This window comes from Phasianus colchicus, chromosome 4 (assembly GCF_987193195.1).
Source record: "Phasianus colchicus chromosome 4, bPhaCol1.hap1.1, whole genome shotgun sequence".
In the NCBI taxonomy this organism is placed as follows: domain Eukaryota; kingdom Metazoa; phylum Chordata; class Aves; order Galliformes; family Phasianidae; genus Phasianus; species Phasianus colchicus.
The window spans coordinates 5,005,516-5,029,796 of NC_143439.1; the positions used below are offsets into that span (position 1 = coordinate 5,005,516).

General features: G+C 37.2%; 2 protein-coding genes across 12 annotated transcripts in view; one reads left to right on the forward strand and one right to left on the reverse strand.

The window, feature by feature from the left end:
- Nucleotides 1–327: 327 nt before the first annotated feature.
- On the forward strand, nt 328–17,991 carry TMA16 (translation machinery associated 16 homolog). 3 transcript variants are annotated; one of them, XM_031614292.2, is made up of 8 exons: nt 329–481; nt 582–694; nt 4,816–4,853; nt 5,623–5,707; nt 6,165–6,313; nt 12,293–12,335; nt 14,047–14,214; nt 17,698–17,991. In XM_031614292.2, the coding sequence occupies exons 1-7, from the start codon at nt 479–481 to the stop codon at nt 14,186–14,188; spliced, it is 573 nt and encodes a 190-aa protein (XP_031470152.2). In that variant the 5' UTR covers nt 329–478; the 3' UTR covers nt 14,189–14,214; nt 17,698–17,991. The 3 variants fall into 3 exon arrangements, with proteins under 3 accessions (XP_031470151.2, XP_031470152.2, XP_089994609.1); XM_090138483.1 differs by lacking the exon at nt 17,698–17,991 and adding an exon at nt 16,802–17,105; XM_031614291.2 differs by lacking the exon at nt 17,698–17,991 and having other exon boundaries at nt 328–481; nt 14,047–14,273.
- Nucleotides 17,992–18,454: 463 nt separating this feature from the next.
- Nucleotides 18,455–24,281, reverse strand: part of MARCHF1 (membrane associated ring-CH-type finger 1) — a 337,967-nt gene continuing 332,140 nt past the window's right edge. For all 9 annotated transcript variants that reach the window (XM_090138475.1, XM_090138480.1, XM_090138482.1 and 6 more), the window contains one exon: nt 18,455–22,525. In XM_090138475.1, coding sequence (XP_089994601.1) covers nt 22,224–22,525 — 302 coding nt within the window. In that variant the 3' untranslated portion in view covers nt 18,455–22,223. The remainder of the gene's footprint in view (nt 22,526–24,281) is intronic.

Genomic DNA, 24,281 nt, shown 5'->3' on the forward strand with positions numbered 1-24,281 from the left:
GTAGAAAGGACAAGCAGATATCTGCAAAATAACGATCAGGTGTGGAATAAGTTAATTAATTAACTACAGATTTACGCTTACGCAGCAAAAATTTATGTTTGTCCAGTGTTTCCACGTTTAGTGAAGCATCGAGAAAATTGTGAACCTGAAGTACTCAGCCAATGAGGAACTAGGGGAGTAAGAGGTAAGCGTTGGGGAATAGGGAATAAAAGATGTAACTGTTTTCTGTGTGCTCTCCTGCTTGCAGGAGGCCCGCCATTGCGATTGCGAATAAAATCTGCTTTATCAGAGATACCGTCCTAGAAAATTATTTGGATATTTCCTACAGGTAGGATGAATCCGAATACTAAGAAGCTCATCTCAGCCCCCAGCTGCACCTTCCAGGCCCCGGAACCTCGTGCTCGCTGCTCTGCCGCCCGCCCGGATCCCTTTGGCAGGAGCACCGGGCGGACGGCGGCCGCGGCGGGAAGGGTTCGCCATGGTGCGTGGCGGGACGGCAGGGTGGCGCGGGTGGGTGTGGGAGGCGGTACCCCCGGCTGCCGGCCGCTAAGCACCGAGGGGTCTTTTCATTTCTTTTTCAGCCCAAATTGCCAAAAACCAAAGGAGGGAAGCAAGAGAAGAAAGCAGTCCATCCTTACAGCAGGAAAGCTGCCCAGCTCGCGAGGGAAGCGCACAAAAAGGACAAGAAAGAAAAGTAAGTGCTGTGTAACCTTACGTACACGCTGAAGGGCAGCGCGTGTGTGGTGAAAAGAGACTGCTACAAAGGGTTTCTTTTCAGAGGTCTGTGTAGCACCGCTGGGCCACGTGAAATGACGTGGTCGCATGCACAAAATCTTCCTGGAGTATGTAGTTGAACCACTTCGTTTTTGGATTTTAAGCAAGGTTTTTGCTTATTATAAGTCTGAAGGGCATTGTGCTAGTGACATCAAATGAGGCTCAGTCTTGACTTTACTCGAAGTTTTACATGGGTCTAGCTTCTCTTGCTGAATTCATTGAGAATAACCTCACTGGTATCTGCACCACCCAACAGGATCTTGTAAATGAACCTAGTATTTAACTCCTTCTGGGTGATGTGTCATGGCAAGTTCAGTTTTCTTGTAGTTTTCCTTCCCCCTTGTGCAGAAGGAAGACATAGCTAGATAGAACTTGCCTTTCATGTTCACTCTGTCACAGCTCTTATGCATAGACCAACTCCTTAAACATTGATGTGCTACCGTTGTTCGTTTAGAAAGCTATTGAAGTGAACTTCAGGCATTTTCTGTCAAGGTATAATTTGGAAGTACCTTGAATGCTGAACCAAAATAATTCTACGTCTGAAGATGTTGCACTGTATGCTCCTGGTACAGTTAAAATGTTCCTCAGAGACTGTGCAATGAGACTGTGCAACCTTTATGGCTGGGGATGGATGTACACAGAGCAAACCTGTACCTTTTTGCACCTGGGAAGTAGCTCTTTACAAGCACAGCTGTCTCACATAGCCTCAACAGAGCTGCTGGGAGAGTTTACAAGCAGCATGTGTAGAAATTCCTGCAGTTCTTTGGCATGCAAGAAGTTTTCCCTGCTGCTTTATGTTGTCATGCTGTCTGACTACTGGTTTCAACTGTGTGCTATTAGTTACTGATCATAACTGTTTTCCTAAGTGCTAAATTGACTACATCATCCCTTGAATACCTCTCCTTGCCACTTAGAGAGCTTAGTCACGAAAGGTAACCAAATCATATTTGATTTTTATTGCTTATGTCTACGTCTTCATTAAAAGCAAAAACATACACAAAAACACTCAGTGTGTAAAGGATATATTGATTATTCATTGTGACGTAGCACACTTAATCGAATCTTTTTCTGATTTGTTTATGTGGGCAGAATTATACTGGTGTAGATACCCATACTGACAAATTCTTAAGTGCTTCTTTTGTTTCCTTTTAGAACAGAATCAGGGTTTCTTTCCTTTTTAAGAGACATAACAGCACAGTTAACCTTTCTGTTTCTTTAAAGTACAGCAAAAGGAGCTGGTCATGGCAGCAGTATTCTTCCAAGTGGAACAAACAGGCCTCTTTCGATACGTGTAATGGATTAACCTGAGGAAAAAGCACCTTTTTATGGAAAGCCATTAAGTACTGGCTGCTCAGCAGGCTAATTAAGGGTGTGCTTCAAACAAGCCAGTGAAAGAACAGCTGCTTCCTCCTTAATTCTGTGAGGGATCAGTGAAGCCTACTGTCTTCACAGGATGTCTCAGTTTAAGATTAGACAATGTAGAGAGCTGTCTTCTGCTTTAATTTAAGATCTCTTTGTTTTGAATGTTAAAAGCTTTTTTTTTTTTTAATAAGCAGACATGCCCAACAGTTTGAGGATGCAGATTCTGTCTTAGTCTCTGTTTCTTGATTTCTGCCTTTCCTTTTCCAAGCTTTCTTACTGTTTCAGGTGCAGGTTCTTTAGTCTGATGGTAATTGATACAACCCTTTGTTTCTCATACTTCTATCCTGCCAAAAGTAGTGCGTCAACCTGGACCATCCAAAGCTTATTGTGATAGCAAAGTGTTCTATAAATTCTGTGTCCAAACCTATTAATTACCCATTGTTATCTGCACATGGAATTTCAGTGTCCAGACACTGGAGAAGAAGGAAGGAGAAATTCTCTAAGTTACAGAAGTCTTTCATAGCATGTCATCCAAATAGACTTCAATGCAACCATTCTCAATGAAATATGACAGAAATAAGATGCTTGTCCAGAAACTGTATGTGTCCTACAAAAGACCAATCCCAAATATAATGAGGTGTAACAGACCAATTGGTTTTAGAAAACTGACTGCAATCTTCAGCCACTTGAATCACACCTTTTTCTTCCCTGTGTTGCTCTTCACACAGCATCTACTAAACCTCAAGAAAACCTTTAATCATCCTTTTCCATAATTAATGTCTAAATGTATGATGTACGTTTTTCTTTCAGTCAGAGTCAAGAGCTTGCTGCAAGATTGAATCCCTGCCCTTACCCTCTCTTCCCTTTGAGTTAAAGATGTTTTTCACTGTGTGGAAGGAGATGAGGAACTCTTTGCCTTGCCTTATTTGATTAGCTTCCTTGTGAATACTGGTGTTTTCTAGCAGGCACGGAGGTAATGCTCTTAGGAAAAGTACAGCAAGGCAGTATCTGATCATATCTTCTGGTATTTCTCATACTGAGATAAGTTGTGTACTCCTTAATAAAGAAGGCTTTTCTGCCAGAAAATAAGCTTGATTATGTACGTAATTGCCTAGACAAATAAGTGATCCATTGACCACTGCAGGTCCAAATGGTGGCTTTTAGTGTTGTAAACCATAAATAGATGGTGTTATTTATGATTTTAAAGAGAGAGCTTTTCTTGATGGCATTGTAGTTTTCTCCATGGCAACTCGTTGCAGATGAGCTTGGCTCACTTTGTTGCTATGCCAGATTCACAGCTGGGACTGCTGGTGTGCAGCAGCACTGCATGGGAATACAAATCCTTTCCATGCACACTGTGACCTGTCAAAACTCCATGCTGTGTGCTGTAAGCCCTCCATGTGTTATCAACCATAATTATCTTGAAGAAATCTTCTATAGCAGAGTTTTAAAGCTGGCTTCTAATCTTAATCCTTTTCCCTTTGTTTTTACAAAGTCTCATCCAGATCTGTCCTTTCACCCCAATGTCATTTCTGTTTAAACATTATATTTCTTTAGCAACCAGCTTTTTGCAGGTATAACACTCATCCTGCTTGTTTGTCTTCTGTAGCTTTTTACATTAAAAATTCTTATCCAAGATGCTGTGGCATCTGTAACAACTGAAAAAAAAAGTAGCTTTCTATTAATGTGTTAGTGAAAATCTCATCAACTTGGACATGCATTAGTTTTTATGTGGCTTTCAGTATCACTTTAGAGAATGAAATACTATTTGAAAAATCTGTATTTATTTTAATAATGTAGGTTAATGGCCAAGTGACCCATATATGTTTGTTTATAGAAAGCAGGACTTTCTCTTTTGATCTGAATGTTTTTTTTAGCAGGTGAGATACTTTTGTCCTGCAAGTTATTTCAGTTAACTGTGAAATGCTCATTAGATTCTACAGAGTACAAAGAACTTAATTTAGAAGCACGTAGCTTTGAAGTGTCTTGAACTTTGACAGTTGTTCTTTCAATATATATATTATTCTTTTTTTATTCTTGAGCAATTTTATTCTGTACCAGACAGAAAAAGTCTTAATAATATCACAAGTCCTTGAATATAGACAGTGAACATGCACATATATTTTTTCCAGCAGCAAATTTTATACTCATCCCTACTATCTATTCCATTTCTTTCTGGAAATAGAGTGAAATTCAACAGCGTTCTTTGCTGCAAAAAGAGTTTAAGAGCTCCAGGACTAAATGCATAGGGCCTGTTAAAAAAACTTTTAGTCCATGTCAAAAGGACTGGAATTGATCCCAAACTGAATTGTGTACACACATCCTACAGGATCAGAAGGCTTTATTATCCCACCACAGACTGAGATGGAGTAAAAAATACTTTAGATTAATTTTCTTCATAGTTCTTATTTAAAAAAAAAAAAATAACTCTTAGTTTCATTTTCTTAACATGTGAACTTTTTACATAAATGTTTACTGTTCACTAAGCACTAACTGTAATTATTTAGAAGTTTATTAAATAGTAGCACGATAGTTTGTTGTTCTACAACAAATATTTCTGTTTCTGAAGCCATTTTACCTTGACTTCCATCTAAATATCTCTCTTCTGAAGAAGGAAAATGAAGAAAACTATTTGTGCTTTACTCTTTCCTTGCTAACATGTTTGTTTTGCTCCATTAGGTTAAAGACTGAGAAAGCTTTACGTCTGAGTATTATTGGTGAGCAGAAACTTTTATTAGCAAATACATTATACAATTCTCTATGATAGATTTTTACCAACTTTATAGCTATTCCAATTGGAGTGTCTTTATAATCTGACTCTGCAATTGTGGAATAGACTTTGTAGATTTGCTGAAGTACCTGACATGTTCTCTGAAGTAGTACATAGAGGAAATAAAATGGGATTTTTGACAAAAGGTTAGGCTTTACAGAAAGATTACATAAAGATTAAGCTTGTTTATAATGGGTCAGTGTAAACCAACCATCTGCTTTTGAATCTGTATTTATAGCAATTATCTCCATACTTTTCATAAGTGTTTGTGAAAAATTATAGATACAGATAAATGGACATGCTGTGCTCTGAAGTAAATACAAGACTTCAAGACACAATATGAAGTACTTCTTTCCTTTTTAATTCAATCTGTTTAAAATTGTGGTAACTGGAACTCTTGTTCAGCCATTGTTGTTATGATTTCTTTTTCTTTGTTTTCCTTATTTGCCATCTTGAGTAATTAAACCATTTATTGGTTATCTATTATTTTAGACTCTCATTTCCAGTATTTTACATTAAAGCATCAAAACTCTTTTCCATAAGGAAGATAATGTTTCTATTATAGCTGCCTTCATACCCAGCCAGATCTTTATGATGTCATTCAGGTTCTTGAAGGAAAAAGAAAGAAAATGAGTTTATTTCAGTAACTTTGAAGAACTTTAATCTTTCCTGGTGCTACCATGATGTTATAATCAACATTAACTTCATTCTTGTAGGAGAAAAACTGCAGTGGTTCCAGAGTCACCTTGACCCCAATAAAACTGAATACACAAAGAAGGAAGCATGTGAACTAATTGAAGAGTAAGTCTGGGTTTAAAAGAGGACTGAAGAACTTGATTTGCCTTTAAAAATAGTGTTTCTAATTCAGATCTCTGTAGTGACTTAGCAGTTCCTTTCTGTGTAAGCCTGTCAGTAATACCAAGTAGTTAATTTTGTTAAAATTGAAGATTTCAGCAGTTAAAGCTTAGTGGTTATCCAGAGCAGATCAGTTATGATAACGTGAAAATTTCACTCAAACTGTTGGAACAAAAAAGCAAATTGAAAAAAGAAAAACACAACACCTTTCTGAAAGCAGCAGGTGATTCAAATGTAGTTCTAAATGGAACTTCCAGTTTGTAGATTAAAGTTATTTTTCATTAGATTTGAATTGTATCTGACTCATTTTGAAAATATGATTTGCAAAATACCTTTTTAGACTGTCAAAGTAATTGTTCTGCAAAAAGTTGCATCTAGCACAAATGAATTGTATTTCTTTCAGATATATGGAACGATTCAGTGCCGAGTTGGAGCAGATTGAATTAAGAAACAGTATTAAAGGTAGACAGGGAAGACAGCATGGATCAAGAGAAGCTGTCATCAAGCAGACCATGGAACGTGAAAGACAGCTCTATGAAGGCTATGGGATAGGTATGTAAAATCATTAGTAATAATCCTGTGGTCATACCTCTGTACCAACTAAAAAGGCCAAAATCAAAGTAAAATTTGTAAGTATTATATGTTTTTCACTCCTCAGAGGAGTTAACTAACTGCTAGGTATTTATGGAGTACCTTGCAGAGAAGTTGGGCAGGGAGAAGGGCAGGTTAAAGGAACAGTGCTGGGGGGAGAAGAGAAGGATGAGAGAGATCTGACGTATTTCCACTACATTAATTGACATTTAATTGTACTGTATCTTTAGTACAGGTAAGTATAATATATTTTTGAAGTGCAAGTGGCATTTAATCTACCAGTTTCAAATACATATTATGTGTATACAGTGATCCAGCATGCTTGGATCTTCATTTTATGCTAAGACTTTTATATTAAAAATGCATTTCAGTGCATATTTTAGTGTGCATTGGCATGAAAACTGTTTTCCCATATGGGAAATAAACAGTGTTTTCCTCTGCAAATTAATTAGGTTTGGGGTGGGGTTGTGCCAATGAAATCTCTATACACGCTTTGCTTTAATACTTTTTCATTAATATGCAACTTACCATTAGGGTTAATCCTGTGACCCAGCTTGCACCTTTCCACCAAAGCAGACCTGTGGCATGAGGAACTTCAGCAGTTTTGATATGATGAGAGAGTGGGCTTTAGGGTTCATGAACTTGAAGACAACCAAAGCCTCCACCAACTCATGAGGTTCTGGGAAAGGCCCATGTGGGAAAATGATTGCATCAAAAATTGTACTTCTGATATATTTCCAAAGCTTGAATACTTCTGGAGTATTCCTATTAGAATTCAGGCAATCCTGGAGGATATGTTGGACTGTTACGACATGTCTACTCTGCAAACTCTGTTTTACAGGCACAGGTGATAGTCAGCAAGTAGGATAAACACGTTTTCCCTCTTGTTCTCAAGTAGAGGCTCTGTGCTTCCTTTAACTTATGGGAGGTGATGTTGGAGGTAATATGTGAGAAGGCCTTAATACTTAACCTCTTAATAATCAAACACAAGAATTCTGAAGCTTTCAAATTAAGCATTACTAATGAGAGCCACCAGTGAGAGCTCAGCTGAAAGCAGTTTCAGATTTTTAGCATTTACACTGGCCATCATCACAAGTTTGAATAAAAATGTAAAGCCAGTTATTCTTGTTGACTTCTGTATTATCACAGATCAACCTTTGGCAGTGTATTATCTAGTTAAGTCTTCTGAGATCAGCTGGGAGGCAGTCGTCCAAAAACCACAACGCAAACATTTTTCCTCGTAAGAGGTCTAGAGTTTCTCTTAAGAAGGAATAAATGCATTGTAAAAGTATTTTGTCTTACAGGAGATAGCACGTAGATGCAAGCTGAGAAATACAACACTGAGAAGTAGATAGCTGCAACTAGGCTGAAAGAAAGCATCAGTAATCTGGTTAAGTAAGGAAGAAAAGATAATGAAAGTTAAAAAAAGCAAAGAGTCAAGTACAGAATAGTACTGAAATTTGTGATTTGCATTTTTCTTTAACAAGCAAGGATGTTAGAGGCAAGGGATAAACTTTGCTTTAATGCTAAAGTAGTATTCAAAGTCAGTCCAGCTAATGAAAGTAAATTGAAGAAGTGACGAATCAAAATTGTTGAGATACAAGGGACAGCAAGGTTTTGATTGTGTCATATTTCCCTTTCCACTTTATTTTACCAATAAAGTAACTGAATGTCTCAAAATATTAGAAATGTTACGTAGTACACTTACACTTTGCCATCAGAGAGGAATTCAAAAATATCTGTATGATTTCATGCCTAATGGAAAACCCTGGTGTTTACTTAGAAGACAGAAAAATTCATAGGAAAATAGATGCTATGAATGTTATCAAATGGCTCAAGATATTCCTTTTTTCCTTTTGTTGCCTTGTGGAAAGCTGACAAAACAAGTAAAAATAGACAGAAAGACATCAAAAGCACAACATAAAAATAAGGAGGAATCCAGAAATATTGCAAGCAAAATTGGAGGTTATTATAGTATTAGTAAGTAAAGCATTCAGAGAGCATAGTGCAACTTCATGTATTAAATATGCTCTCAAATTATTCATTATTTGTTATAACAGCTGCTGCAGGTTTTGCTCTCTGTCTAGGGCAGTATTCATTCACAGAAAATAGTTGCTGCTAAATACTGTAATTACAGATTGGGGATAAATGGGAATCAGCTGGAAACTGCTTTTATGCTTCTGAGTAATTATTGTCACTGAAAGCTGTAACGTGAGGGGCTTTTATAATAGTATTTGTTAAGTTTTTACACTCATTCTTAAACTCAGTTGTTGTAGATGCACATTTGCTACACGATATGAATTGTTTATATTGAAGAAATGATCATAGAAATTGATGTATATATCAGATACATATAAATGGAGAAACAGTTCCTTTTTACTGGCTGTTTGCAAAAGTGGTAGGTATCCAAAAGTATAGTAAGTCTTAGTCTGCAAAAAAAAAAAAGGGTACCTACCCAGGGAGCATTCAGTCTGAAAGGTTGTTCAGTTCTGTTAGCAGTTCCTTATCATTCCCTTATTCCTTACATACATCTACATCAGTTGTAGAGCCATTTTGCACCTGATGTATCATCATTTGTGTCAGATCTGGTCTTATGTGTTTGTAGGAAAGCTATTGAAAGGGAATCCTAAATCATGATGTGCCATAGGCTTGGAACTCAGAATTAGTACAATTTCTGTTGGAAAGCATCATAATTATTTCATCTGAAGATTGCACATTTTTGATTATTTGTTTCCATTTAACTGGCATGTTCTTACAGTAGCACAGTGTAAGTTCTGGGGAAGAACAGCCTTTAAAGCTTAATGTACCACTTTTATTAGTCTATTCTTGAAACTTCAGGATATAAGGAAATTGATTTTAATTTAGATGAAAGTTGTATCACTTGCATGTATCTGCTAGGGTGGCTACAACGCTGATAGCTGTTCTCTGTAACAATCATTATCAGAGATTATACTACAAATTTCACTCATAAAGAAAAGCAGGGATGTATTTATATATAAATCTAATACAGTGATTTAACAAAACTTAATTATAAATAAGCCAGCTTCTTAAGAAGATCTGAGATGACTAATTATACTTGATTATTGTACAGAGGATGAGGTTCAGAGCAGTGAAGTTTGCAGTAGACTTCTTTACTTTCTAAACACCTTCAGTGATAGAAACAACAAGCCTAGGTGCAGCTAGATCCAATCCAGATTTAATCAGTGTTTTATGTATAAGGGATCATATGTGCACAGTCAATCTAAGCTATAATCTTAGCAAAGCTAACAAAGCTTAAAACAAACTATTAATCACTATGGATCTGTATCAGCAAGATGTCTTGATTCTGAGGTATAAGGTTTGTGATCGTTAATGTAGCTTAATGAGAGTATTATCAGTCCTGTTACTCACAGTCTTCCTGCTGAGAGGTCAAGCCAAAGGAGGAAGTCAAGGGGAAAGCACACCATATTACACGTATGCTGCTTATATTCTCTGTCAAGAGCAGTGATGTTTCAGTTCTTCTGAGATTTAGGTAAATCTCTTGAGCAGTTCTTCATTTTTTGGAGAGAGAAATAGCTAGTGCTATGAAAAATGATGTTTTTATGAACAATGTACTTCTGGAAAGAAATGAAATATTTCAGGAGACTGTCACAGAACATGATTCTACTCAGTAAAAAGTAGTGCTGTGAGGCATTCTGGCAATGGGATTGCATCCTCCACCTGCTTTTTCCCTGGTTATGTTTTAGAAAGTCTCCAGTTCAAGCCTGTGCACAGAGGCAGGATTGTTCAGACCCACAGCTGAGAGCTTGTCACTCCTGGTGTTCATAGGAACTAGAAGTAATCTGTTCTGTTGCTTCTTCATCCAATCAACTATAAAGGGGTTGATTTGCTAGTATTTCTCAAAAGTTTTGTTACAAACTAAGCTCAGTTCCTTGTCTTGAAATGGTGTTGAGGACTACCATCTCCATGACAAAACTTAAGAGCTAGCACAGTTTGTTCTTCCTCAGAAGAAAATCAGGAAGAGTATCTGAAAGTGTCAGAAATGTGGTAAAAAAATACTTACATTTTTCACTGCTGTTTCATTGCAGCAAATAAGTTGCTGAACACTTCATCTTAGAAATGCCAGACGCTATCTGTTCCCTGAAATACTTCCTTCATTTCTTTTCCACTAGCTCTTATGCTCTGTTTCTCCATCTGCCATTTTTTTCCATTTTTATCTCAGTAAACACACTCCTGTGACTTAACGTTTTTAAAGCAAATTAGGTTCAGAAATGACAGCAGAAACCAAAGGAGTAAGGTGTATGTTTCTTTGCTTTACTTTACTCAGCTGTGATCTCTATCACTATACCTGTTTACCAAGAAGCAGTCTGCAAAAGTCAAAGTAATTGGTATCAAGATTTGTTGTATATATTATTAGTCCCCAGCTAACATTGTAACCCAATGTAAAGGGAAAAAATATTTTTCTGAATTGCAAAGACTGTCTGGCCACAAAGATAAGTGGTAGGTATCATCATTCTGCATTCTGTAGCAAAACCATCTATAATCCTGCATTGATAGCATCATCTGATTGATTTTTGTAAGACCCAAGAACACTGATAGATGAACAAATGCAAAACTGTATGTTCAGGGCTTGCTCAAGGACAGTGTTAAGATGTACCTAAAATGTTATATTTTTAAGGGCTAAAATAGGAAAGTGGATTCAACATTTCAGTGGTAGCAGGCAGCCTTTCTTCTTGCAGGCTGTGAAATCTACAGTATAAAATACTGTCTGTCAACAGTCTATTTTAACTATATGATTTATTTTACATTAAAAACAAAAAAATCAAGGCTTCTAAATCTCTATAAGTCAGTGATGATATTAAACACGGGTTGTATGTAATATTTTGGGCTGGCTTGACCAGAAAGAAAATGGCACTGAATCAAAGCTAAGCACTGTAGACCTTCTAGGTAAAATTTTGCATGAGTTACAAACAACACATCTGGTAGGAACATTATGGATTCTCAGGGAGCAGAAAAAAATAATCTGTGCCATAAGTAACTGTGCTTCTTTTTACTACTAAAGGTAATAAAGATTTGCAGTCAGTATATTTCTCTCAAATTAGGTTTGGGAAAGACATTTCATCTTTATGAAAATTTTCAGTCTAAAAAACTATCGATGTACGTTCCTACTTTACTTAGAGGAACATCAATTCATGAGAAGAGATGGGTGTCAACATTCTTTATAAATATTACATTGCATGTAGTGCAGCATTGGACAGTCATTTCAGCAGCAGCAACAAGCTTCCCTGTAGCAAATGTTGAGAAGCATGTTGAAGCCTTTGTGAGATTTACTCACTCAGATTGATGGTACTTTCCTAACTCCATTACTGATCTGTCTTGCTTGCAGTGGTGACTTAAGTGCTTTGAAATTGTTTTTCTATAGATGTTTCAAAGTACTTACAGAAGCCTTAGTGCTCACTAATTAGCAGTGATGCTTGTGTATTCAGGCCACTTTTGAAAGTATGCTTTCTTACTGTTTTCACAGTCAGTTCTGCAGTGGAATTATCTTTTTATTATGTGGGTGAATGAATGTCTGTTTAAAAACAACCCACAGCTTGATCTTGGTTAAGGATGCTAGTAACTCTTTGAAAACAAAAAGCAATTATTTTTCTGGTTTATTCATTGGCCTTTTTTTAAACACAAACTTTAAATGCTTCATTGTTTCTCAGATATGTGACTTAAGAGAAGCTGAAGCACCCTCTTTTTATAATTTGTTAGAATTGAATTCTCAGTGTTCTGAAATAGTTCCTAAGTATAATTTCACTTGTGATGAGAGGTCTTCCTACTTATGTGTTTCTCTAGGAGCTTTCTAATATAACTCCTCATTCTGTGTCCAGCCCTTACTTCACTTTTCTTTCTTTGAAATGAGACTCACTTGAATAATGTAGCATGTCTAATAGTATTTAATTTCACTCCCACTAGAAATCCCAGACATTGTGAACAGCAAGCACCTTAAATTTTTCAGGTAAGTTCTTTGTAATCTCACTACTAAATCTGTTTGTGCAAAAGACTGTGTTTGAATTTGACCTACTGTATGTCTTTTTTCTTAAAAAATAATATGTGCAGACTGCTAAAGAATTTGTCATTTGCAAAACCAGACGAGGTGTTGCTAATTCTGCAGTTCTTAGTTGTTACAGGCTAAGTGTTAATGACAGCTAATCAGTAAGACATTGGAAGGGTTAGAAAGTTTCAACAGTTAAGAGTTTTATTTCTGTAACTTAAATATCTCTTTTTGGCTATTCTCAGAGAATGTTTTTTGTCCACCTAAGCTGTTTGCTCATCTACGCTAACAGGATTAACATTCACTGTTAGTTTTTAAAGATCAAGACCTAGATGTACTGATAAATGAAAATACAGTGTAATACTGCTAATGCTGTTTTCTTCCCTGAAATGAGACTTCAGATGGTAACTGTGATCATACAGCATTAAACATACTATTAAGTAACCAAAGCAGCAAGAAATTCTTGGTTTTTATGAGGTGCAGGTGCACTACAGTCTGCAGCAATATTTGGGCACATATACTAGTTGAAAATCATGATAGAATTGAGGCCATACCAAGCAAGGTTCTGGAATCTGTAGAACTTGTTGCCGTTACCTCTGGGCCAGCAAGCCAATATACCTCGGTAATGGATTGAATGAACACTCCTGCTGGCAGCTCTACCACATGAGATACTGTAATGGAAGATAAAAAGACTTACAAATGCTTAGGTTGCAAGGAATTATACATGGCCATCTCTTGAGAGTGATATGTAGCTGGAAGTCATAGAGAACATAAGAATAATGCCAGAGAACTCCAAATGAGACCTCTGGCTGCTCTGTTTATTCACACACAGCTGACTTTTTGTACTTGGATATCTGATGAAAATGTTGTTTAATTAGGTTGGTAGAGGCAAGCCAAATATGTATTATATGCATTATAGTTGATTCTCTCTTTTTTCTTCAGAAAAATCTAGCATTTTATTAATTGAATACAGAACTTGTCTTGTGATATTTAAATGACCCCTTCCTCTTTTCTGCAGCCTTTTGAAGTAACATACTTCTCTGTGAATTAACATTTGCTAACATTTTGTGTCTCCACAAAGTCAGTCACAGAATCACAGAATGCTTTGGGTTGGAAGGGACCTTAAACATCATCCAGTTCTAGTCCATCTGCCATGGGCAGTGATGCCTTGGATCAGGTTGTCTGAAGTCATACGAAATGTTAACAGTCATAAATCAGAATAAAGCCCTTCATGTACCTGTTGTATTAACTTTGCAAATTAAGCATCCAGATGAAGTAAACTTCTCCAAGCTGCTCTTCCATTACTTAAAAGACCAAGGGTTTAATATGTTAAACCTACAAACAATTGCCCTAAAGTAACTGAGGAGAGAAATAGGCTGTGGGAATAAAGTGAATTATTTGATTTCTGCTTTCTTTGTCCAGAATGTCAAATCTGAAAGTACTTAGTTCTTCACAAAGAAATCACAGCTGCTGTAGTGTACAAGATGAGCTAAACACATGGATGCTCATTCATACTGCAGTTGGAATGATAATATAATGCAGAAAAGCAGCCTCACTTGAGAGGCTCCTCACTTAAGAGCAGCATCACTTCAGGAAAAAAAGGTGAACCAATTCTGCTACTCTTTCCTACTACTTCTATTGCTAGTTGTTTTTCATGACTTTTTTTTTCTTTAAGGGAGTGGGATGGTGATCTGAAGAAGCTGCCAAACATCAAAATGAGAAAGCTGTCATTCAGGGATGCTGTTTGCATTCACACTGAGGTGTCAGACGTGGAAGCTGAAGAAGAACAGAATAAAACAGAAGATGTGGCATCATGAAGATTCAGGAACGGCTGAAGGGAATTGTAAGAAACTTATTTCAGTTATTGTGGAATCAAGAATAAAGCTAGCATTTCTAATTATATTTGCAAAGGGGTTGCATCTGTTATAAGCTTGCTGTGCACCTGTGCTAAAGAGTGAACATGCAGCCAGCATATTATTGGGTTAAAATTTTTGAATATGAATCAAATTCATATTCATTCTATACCTTATGTCTCATTCTATACATGCTCTTCAGGATGCAGGTCTCTGAGTTAGCAAACAAATTGTTTATGTCATGGCAATCTGACTAGTTCAGTGCATCTTCCCTGCTCATTGAGCAGCCAGGATTCAGAAACCCGTTGGAAATATTTTGCAGTGGGAGATCTTTGCCTTTTCCTGGTAGTTGCAAGAATATTTGCATCATTTAGTCTAGCACTAAGCAGGTATCCTGGTAAGCAGTGGGCCCAGCTGCTGACAGCTCTTATACATCTCTCATGAAAGTGGTTGGGGTGCCTTTAGGTGATACACTATTTTAATGTAGCTGTGAGAAACCACAGAAAGGTAAAAACAAACAAACAAAAAAACCCTTTTTGTCTATATAATTTTTGTTTTGTTTCTGTACTTGAGAAGCCTGGAGAAGAAGGGGAACAAGAGAGAGAGTTGTCTCATGTTACACAGATGAGATAGTTGAATCTTTCCTATCAGTTTCATAATCCTCCCATGCCCGTGCTTTTAAAGTCGCCTATTAGGGTTTTGTACAGGGATGAGTTTCTTCTCTTAGGTTGAAAACAGGATGAATGCCCTCAGGAGATCTGTGTTCATACTCTTGTTTCTTAAAAAAGAAGGCATTTGCTGCTAACAGCTGGATTGAGGAAATATTCCTTTGAAGTTCTTTGTTCTTATGAATTTGCTGTAGGGAATACCTTGAAATGCTGTTTAACTTGTAAGGTTTATAAATTCTAATGTTAAAATCCTCTGTTATAAGCTTATTATAGTTGGTAGGGTTTTTTTCTGATTAGGTTATTTTATGGAAGACTTCTTTTCACCATTTCTCTCTTTCTTAATTGTGACCTGCAAAGCTGTCATTGTTAAAGCTCAAATTTCTTTAAATGTCAGGGCTCAAATTAAACATAAATTCATACAAAAAGTAGTGCTTTAACATAGGAGCCAGCTTGTATGTAAGAACTTTGTTTTTTGTTTTTTTTTTTTCAAAGGAACTGTACTTTTTAATTTGTTACACTATAATTTGCAGCATACTTCCTTGGGGAGCTAAGATTTCTCTGAGGAACTGGATGAATTCTATTCACATTTTTTCAGTAGCAGCAGAGCTGTTGTGTTCTGATTCTAGAGCTCATCATATTGATGGTCTTGGCTGGGAAGAACTAGCTGGCTTTGGTTCCAGTGGCAATTGGATTTTGGTTCACATACACTAAGCAAATAGCCATCAGCTGTTGATTTAAGAAACGAAAGAGAAAATAATACCCTTCTCAGGGCTGGTTTCTAGTGGTGGATTGACAGTTCTTTAGTGTCAGAAACACATATGACTGAATTAATGGAACTGCTCACCATGGCTCTTCAGTCTGATCTACAATGAAATTTCTGAGGGGATAAGACTACAAACATTTCTGGTGTGGAAAAACAAGCCTGCAGTTAAGCAGTTAGTCTGGCTTGTTACTGTATTTTCACTTGTTTCCCCTCTACCAAAGCACATGCTGATCGTTTGTGGAATGTCAGTATGTGCAATGGGATGCTACAAGCCAAGAAGGCAACAAAGGCAATAGATGCAAACCATTTCCTAAGCCATTCCTAGGTAGTTCAAGAAATATATTTGAGAATTACATGATGCATGATCTTTTTATTTTTTACTTTATTGGGGGAGCACTTCCATGCATCTCTGTAATGACAGTGCCATCTATGAAGACAGAATCTGGAATCCAAAAATGTTGGATTCCAACTTAAAAAAAAAAAAAAAAAAGCCTAATAGATGTAGAAGAGTAATAAAAAAGGATTTATTCATTTTTCTCAGCAGTTTTCCACTTAAGGAACCTTCCCACCTCAGTTTTCTAGATAAGGGCAAACAGCTGCACTTCCTAAGTATGTCAGATCTTAAGTGATGTATCAGTACCAGCATGATATGATCCATACATCATCTTTCTGTTTTCCTTTGCTAATGAGCTGTTCTGTAATTCAAGCTATTGCCTTAAGTGCAGCTGGAATGATCTTGTGCAACTTTCCTAACAATGAAACTAAAAAACAGCTGACTATGGGAGACTTCCTGCAGTATTCCAGCAATTGAATTCCCTAGAGCTTAACTGCTCAAATGGCAAATACAGACCTGTTTTCTTAAAAGAAACAGTTCCGTGTGCAACAAGTTACCTGTTACAAATGAAAAATAGAATTAATTTACTAGACCAAAGTGCTGTTACTGCTTTAAAAAGTCATTTTCTAGACAGATTAGAGGAAGGCTGCAGCATTCTTTTTGTGTAAGTACATTCAGATGTAGTCAACCAAGACAGCAACATGCTGATTTAAAAATTTACTATGTAACAGTACCACTTTCTGGCTCATGAAATGGTCAGAAGTTCTTAGCCATTGATTTTTAATGAAGTATTCTTTTCCCCAACCCTCCAGCTCTAGAAATGTGCAGCAAACCAAGAGGCAGAGTAGCACTTGAGGAACAATCACTAAAGCCTTTGCCAGAACTTCAGCTGATTTGTTCTTTTGACTGCTGCTTTCTTTGGGTCTCCTGTAAGCAGCAGTCCTGCTTCTGAGAACTATTAAGGTTTTTTCTTAGTTTATTTTTAACAAAACCATTGAAAATCTGGTAACTTTTCATGTGTGTTGTTTGTGAACTATCCTCAACATGTAGAACATGTTAATTACTTCCCATAGACATAGACATACATATGGATAAAATGGCCTTCATTCATTCTAACCTTATTTCCTTATATATATATGTGTGTGTGTGTGCATGTTTACTTGTGTGTATGTGTGTGTATATATATATATATATATATATAAAATAATCTTATAGCTTGTTGACAAACAAAAGAACGTTCTGTAATTCCATGGGTTTCTCCTAGGGCCCCCTCCAACAGATCTGTATCCTTTTCTGTTCTCAAGCACTGTCTTAAATTGATCCAAGGTTATTTTCTGAGCACAGTCTCACGAGTAGTGGATATGTGGAACAAAGTACTGTGGGTGAGCTGCTTTTCCAGTGAGGCTTTTTGGCTTTTAGATGAATTTCATACAGAATAGCCTTGATATGTTATGGGGAAGTAAGTACCATTTAGCATCCTTCTTCATGTGTATAGAGAGCAAACTGAACAGAAAAGTAATTACTTTTCTAAGTGTTACTGATCCAGAGATTCTAACTCTTTTGTGTGAAGCAAAAAGGTGTAGCAGGCTTATACCTATAGATTCTAATAATAAACATGCTTGTATTTTTGTATATTTTAACATACAATTATATTTTTATTACTAGTATATTTTTGGTTATGCTTCTCCTTCAATTTTATATTTTGCAGAGAGTCATGAACCCGTATTTGATTTAAATGGTGAGCTAGTGTCAAGGCAGCTTTAACAAAATGACCCATCTGTTGGCCTTGGATGTGGGGAATGTAATTTGTTAGAGCACTTCTCCTGTGTTTTGACTATACCTGTAGCAGGCAGCAGCCATACGATGACCTATTCCAGCAAAACCACTGAAGATTGAAAGCTTAGCCCACCTCCTTCCCAGCTGCTAGCAGTGATCTGTGCCAGATGGATGCAGTCTTCTTCAGAAAACTGATCATTTAGCTTGGCTAGAACTGCTTATCAAGTTAGACAGGTACGATTAGCTTTAAACAATTTAAGTTTCTAATGTTTGTCCCACCTATTTGTAAGAGTTTATTGAGGTGGACATTACAGAATCACCTGCCTCTGTTCATTCCAAAGCACTGTGCTCCTAAGAAAATGTTCGTCCTCCTACCCTTGCTTGCTCTGTCCATTTGCTATGGCTCTAAAAACAAGTGAGTACGTTGTTAAGCCTGCTCTTACATGTCTTATCTCTTCACAGTCTTCCTTCCCCTTTGCAAGTTAAACCAGTTTTGTACAGCAAAGTGTTTTTGAGTGTTCTGCACAACTGTGAGATACCCATAACTGGGCATCCAGCAGATTCATCAGTACTAGATGTGCAGCTGATTATATTGTTCACCTTTCTTGCCAGAGTGTTGTGCTGCCAAATTCATGGTCCACATGCAGTGCCCTCTAAAACAAACTGACAAATGTGGAATACTACAGAAATTTGGATCATTTGTTTAATACAAATACATTTTTTTTCACAACAATAAGCAGATACATTACTTTTGTTTCCCTTACTTTCTGTCTTTCAGTACACATTCACCCACAAAAAAACACACATTTTTTTTCTTTTGCAAAAGAGAGGGAGTCGAACAAGTAACACAAACTTGTAGTTCCAAATATTATACACAGTAAAATACTTTCATCATAAAGTTTCATCACATTATTAGAAATCAGAAGTGGTTTGTCCTGGTGATGGGGAACTTACTATTTCTTTCTACACAATAAAAATAAGCACTGCTTTCAGATAAAGCAGTGTGTGAATGGCACAGTTGGACTAGTTGATAATCTTCGTAATGCTAGTGATAGTCAAAAATGATATATTTATGCCAGGTTGAAATAAACTTCATAATGCTTGTAACTTAAACCGAGAGAAGAAACGTGCGTGTCCTCAGATTAAAAGTATCATCTTTAAAATTTGAGCTCTCACACCACATTACTTCAACCTACCTTCATTGCAGCTTCATTTAAACAGGAATGCAGATTAGGCTCTTCTCAGTAATGGCAGCTTGGAGCAAGGTTCAGCCCTTGGAGGATTGTAGCCAAGCTAAATTCCGCTGTCAGGGTGTTTGTTTGCCTGAGATGTACAGTGGCTACACAGGTAGCTTGATACTGATCTGTATTTGGTATCTCATTTCATTTAAAAAAATATAAAACAGGATGCTGTTTTTGCAGCTTAGAAAGCTGCCTTTTTCGTGGGAAAGAAAACTCACTGGTTGATAAGCAGCTGTCTAGCATCTGAATTCATGCACCACCATTACTCATGCAGACCTGCATCTAAGGCATGTTGGTGTGGGTAGCTCCTTGCCCTCTTGAAGAGGTCTCACCCTGCTACAGAAACAAATTCCAACCCAGCATGAAATCCCTGAAAGCTCTAAAGTATCCACTGCACCGAAGGAGAAGGGAATGCATGGGCTAATACTGTAATGCTTAACAGAGTTTAAACACTGCTTCAAAGCTGCTGTAATCTCTATTGCTGCTGCACACTGCAGCAGCCAGTGTCTCATTCTGCTGCTATTCCTGCTGGAATAAATATTTCAATAAATATTTCAAAGGGAGAGGAGGAATTTCAACCAAAGCCTTCCTCCATTCTCACGTTTAATTGTAAGCTCATTTGCACATCTACTTGAGTGCCAAATGGTGTTTCGAAGCTGTCAGTATAAAATGGCTTTGCAAGTTGTTCTGTTGCTGACTCTTCAGCGTGTTTAAAATAAATTAATTAATTAAAAGGAGCAGTAATTACCGGATGGCACAGATCTGCTTTCAGAGACCTCAAGTATTTACTTGTCTTCAATTTGAATTTTATGCTTGTTCAAGAACAATGAAATAGTCTCCGGTAAGCTGTCAAAATATGGGGCACTTTCAATGGGGTGATGACAGTACAGCAGGTTAAGGAACAAGCTGCCTGAAGTAGGGAGGTCACTGCCTGTTAGGTGACTGCAGAACATTATCCAGTACTTACATAATAATGCTTTTTTCTTCCTGTCAACCAACTTTGCTGTGATTCATGAGGTTTAACTGTAGACATAATTCCAAATGTGCAGATGAATTTACTAATCTTAAGTGTCTGACTTGCTTCAGGAATCATGAGATTTACATTTGAGTAGATACACACTATTAGAAAACCACCTTACACCGTGCAATTACGAGGCAGTCCTTAGTACTTGTCATGGTTTCCTACAGACCTTGTAAATTCTTCTCTGCGGTTATAAACAGAAATTATTTGGGTACTCACTTATCTGATTTCAAGTGGAAGCTGTTAGAATTCTAATTCTGCCAGTGTATAATTGGAAAGTTATTTTATATGAAAAGACTCAAACGTTAATCCAACTCACCCAGAATAACTTTGAGCAAATATTAATACGTACTTCAGACCTATGCAGGCACTGAGAGTTTGTGTCCTGTCTAGCCAGATGGCACTTAGTCACAGCCAGACTACACAAGTGATTCTAAAAGAGGAATACAATGCTCTGAGAAGAAGATAAATTCTCACTAACACTGCCATTTCCAGTGGTCCCTGAGACTGAAGCCGTTAAACGCAGTCACAAAGGAACACCTTACAATGAATTTCAGTACAGACCAGGCCCAGCACCCTTCGTATTTGGGAGAATGTGATGATTCTGTTATCTAACTGCAGATGTTTGAATTTGTAAAGAGGAAATTTACCATTAGAAAGTGCGAGGCTTCTGTAGAAGACCGGTTCATGGCAAATACAGCAAATTCCTCTTGTGAACGAACCTGTGCTTTCTTACTCTCTTTATTCTGGTTCTTTATTTGCCTGTTTGCTTTTCTTGCTTAGCTAAATACCAAAAAGAACCCAAACCTTTAAACATTACTTTTTAAATATATAAGTTCAAACCATAGACTTGTCTAAGCCAAAACATAAATACTCCAAGTCAATCCTTGCTGTCCTGTCCCGACGGTAAACATCACTGATATGAGAAGCAAATCACAAAATGTGTTCTTTATGTAATTCAGCCTGTTAGACACAATATTACATCTACATTCATTTTAGCTATTGCACCCTTTAATGCTATCCGCACTTCATTCTTATATGAGAATGCTCAAAACATGAAATTAACAACTGAACTGTCGAATATCTAACATTTCAAGTTTACCTGTACAGAGAGAAACCAGTGGTTTATTTCTGCAGTCAGGAAGATAAAAACTAACTTTTCAGAATAGGGGAATAAGAGCTAACATTCCTTTAAGACACCTACTTATATTCTTTTCTGTATAGCTTTCTGTATCACGAATCTTACAAGGTTGAGATGGAAAATACTTTCCATCTTCCCGGTGGAATCCCCTCTCAGACCTTTGCCAATAGCAATTTACTTCTATGGTTTTGCATGACTTTTTAATTTATAGTTTTGCCTCAAAACTTCATATATCCAATTTATGAAAAAAAAAAAAAATCGAATTCACTCTTACAAAATAAAACAAACAGCTGAGCCTCCGCTCTTAATACATTATCTACTATTTTTCTCCTTCCTGTACTTGTTTTGCTGACAGCTGCAGCTACATATCTGTAGCCTATGGACACATGAGTTTATAGTGGCTGGAACTGCCTACTTGTCAAAAATTCAGGCATATTCACAAACAGTGCTGCCCTTCAAATGTTTCATATATCCTCACTTGACACAGCTGCCCAAATATTCAGGCTCCACTGGAGTCACACAAACATCTGTTACTTCATGAGGGATAAGGAGTGCACACTGCAGCACAGCTGTTCATCCTTCAGTTCTCTTAATGCATATATCTTGTATGGTACACATCTGAAGTGTATCTTTAGGAAGGTAAATAGCAAATACAACTTTCAGTAGTAAACAGGTGAAAGGTTTGGTTTTGTTTCCTGTAAACAAAATGGTTACAGCAGGTCTGTGTCTATAAGCCCAGCCATCCAATCTTCATTTGTTAAAAAAAATAATAATAATCTCGTCACATTAGTTTGGCATTGTCTGTTAAACCTGTTCTCTATTGCACTTTCTACACTTCCACTTTCACTACACTTGCTGACTAGTTGAGAAACTACTTCACAAATGGTCACATTCCATACAGTAACAAGTTGCTTTGCTGGATCCATTTTCCTCATAGGGGTTTGTTTGTTGTGTTTTTACTCAAAAAATGCACAGTCGTTTCTACTCTCTTTCAGCATCTGTAGTGTAGAAAACACTATGCCTTTTTCTGCAAGGAAGAAACAGTGCTGTCTCTGTCAAACTGGCATGACCTCAGATGTCATTTCTTCAGCTGCCAGCTGAGAGTTTGTACCTGTCTGTGCTACTGGCACCACCACCGCATCCTTGACATCCGAGCTGTGAGTGCACGAAGAGTTCTTCTCCTCCAGTTTTTTGGCCGTGTCTGGGCAGTTCTGAACAAAGATCACTCTGTTGTAGGCTTTCAGCCTGCGCCACAGCTGAACATAAACCTTACACTGCACGTACATGAAGACGAGGCCTCCTGTGAATCCAATGGCCACCACCACGAGTTTTGTCCAAAACGGCCATTCGAGGACACCTCGGAAATAAAACATGTATTACCATTGTTAGTACTGAAATACTGTTGTATTTTCAACACAGTGTTGAAATGTGTTGAAAAGAAGCCAGTTGCTAAGCGTTCCCAAATACAAATATGCTCCTGTTCCCCATAGGTAGAGGGACAGACAAGAAACTACACCCACTTCTGATTTCTCTACAATTTGGTCGAAGAACAAATTGAGGCACAATCACAAGAGGTTTTCTAATGCTTGATACAGCTGTACCAAACACACCCCAACATTTTTAGCCCCATACGTTTACTTAACCAAAAATAAAAATACCACAACCTAGAAATACTATGCACATCTTCACCAACTATTATTTCTATATAATCCTAGAAACGTGGCAGTGTTACAGTATCTGGGAAGCCAACATTTACAATGTCCCAATTCTAGCTTCAGTCTGAAGCCAGGGTATAGTAAAAAAAAACATAGTGAAAAGAACTCAATTTTCTCATCCACTGTCTTTGCCTTCCTTTCTTTCCTACTATTCTGTTTGTACAACCCCCAGAATTTCTGCTTCTGTGCAGTAAAACTTTACAGTTTGGGGTTTATCTGTTATTGTTTTTCTCACCTTAATCTTTATCAGATCAATTACCCAGGAATCACATTGATACTTGCAGCAAAAAAAGTAAGGATGCTGACACTAAAGAGCTAGAGACAAACGCATTTGTATTTGGATCTGATATGAAAAATGTTAACACAATTTGCATTGACCTAAACGTGATCTTATGATTTTAACAGAACGAACTGCTGTTGCATTAAGAACAGCCTTCCACTCATTCATTCATATCACTGCATCTCCTTTTGTCAGACATTCTGTAGCATAATATGAAGGAACAGCTACTTTCCTTCCATTGCACACTGCCTCATCACGTTAAAGATGTGATCAGCATACCATACTTGAGGTTTAGACTTCTGTATCAGTGCTTAAGCTGTCAGTCTTTGAGCAACCTGTCACACAGCAACAAAATGTTATGGGATATAGGAGGGAAGATTCAGCCTCTTACTGCCACATCGCCAACATCCACCTCTGATGTTGTGGGCCAACATAATAAAACAGGAGGTATTACTTTTGGATCAGCCTTCATGTAATACCTCCTATTTAGTTAGTGTATTAATTGATGGTGTTGGCCAATTAATTTTTGCAATTGAAAGCATGCAAAGCCAATGTAAATCACTTTGTGTCTCGCTAATCACATACTCTCCTTAGTTCAACTTGACATGGAAAAATCTATTTAGTTTTGTTTTGGGAAAAACATCTTTAATAAATGCTTTTAAAAAACACCTTCTCCTTCCTGTTCTTAACAATGAAAACAGCATGGTCTGCATCTGTCTAAGACCTGTCAGTGGCTTATGACATTTAGAACCAGCAAGCCATTGCTGGAGTGCTGAACACAAAATGCAGAAGATGAATAAACAGCTCAGCTTTCCTGTAGAGTTTGTTCCATGCTGTAGCAGTAAGGATGTACTAGCTGCTTCTTACGTGCTAACACAGGATGCATCATCTTTTGCTTAAGCCAGAGCATGGCATAGTGAATTCCACACCTCTGCATTCCAAGATTGCCATATTTTCAAAGACTTGAGCTTTATTAGAAGAGACAAAGCCAGGCCAATTTCTTCAAGCAGAGCAAATTTATCTGAAACTTGATTCCCTAGCATTGGTGTCTTATTAGTTCTAAAATACTTAAAATATATACTTAAAATTGCCATTCCATAGACCAGTGACAGGTTTGC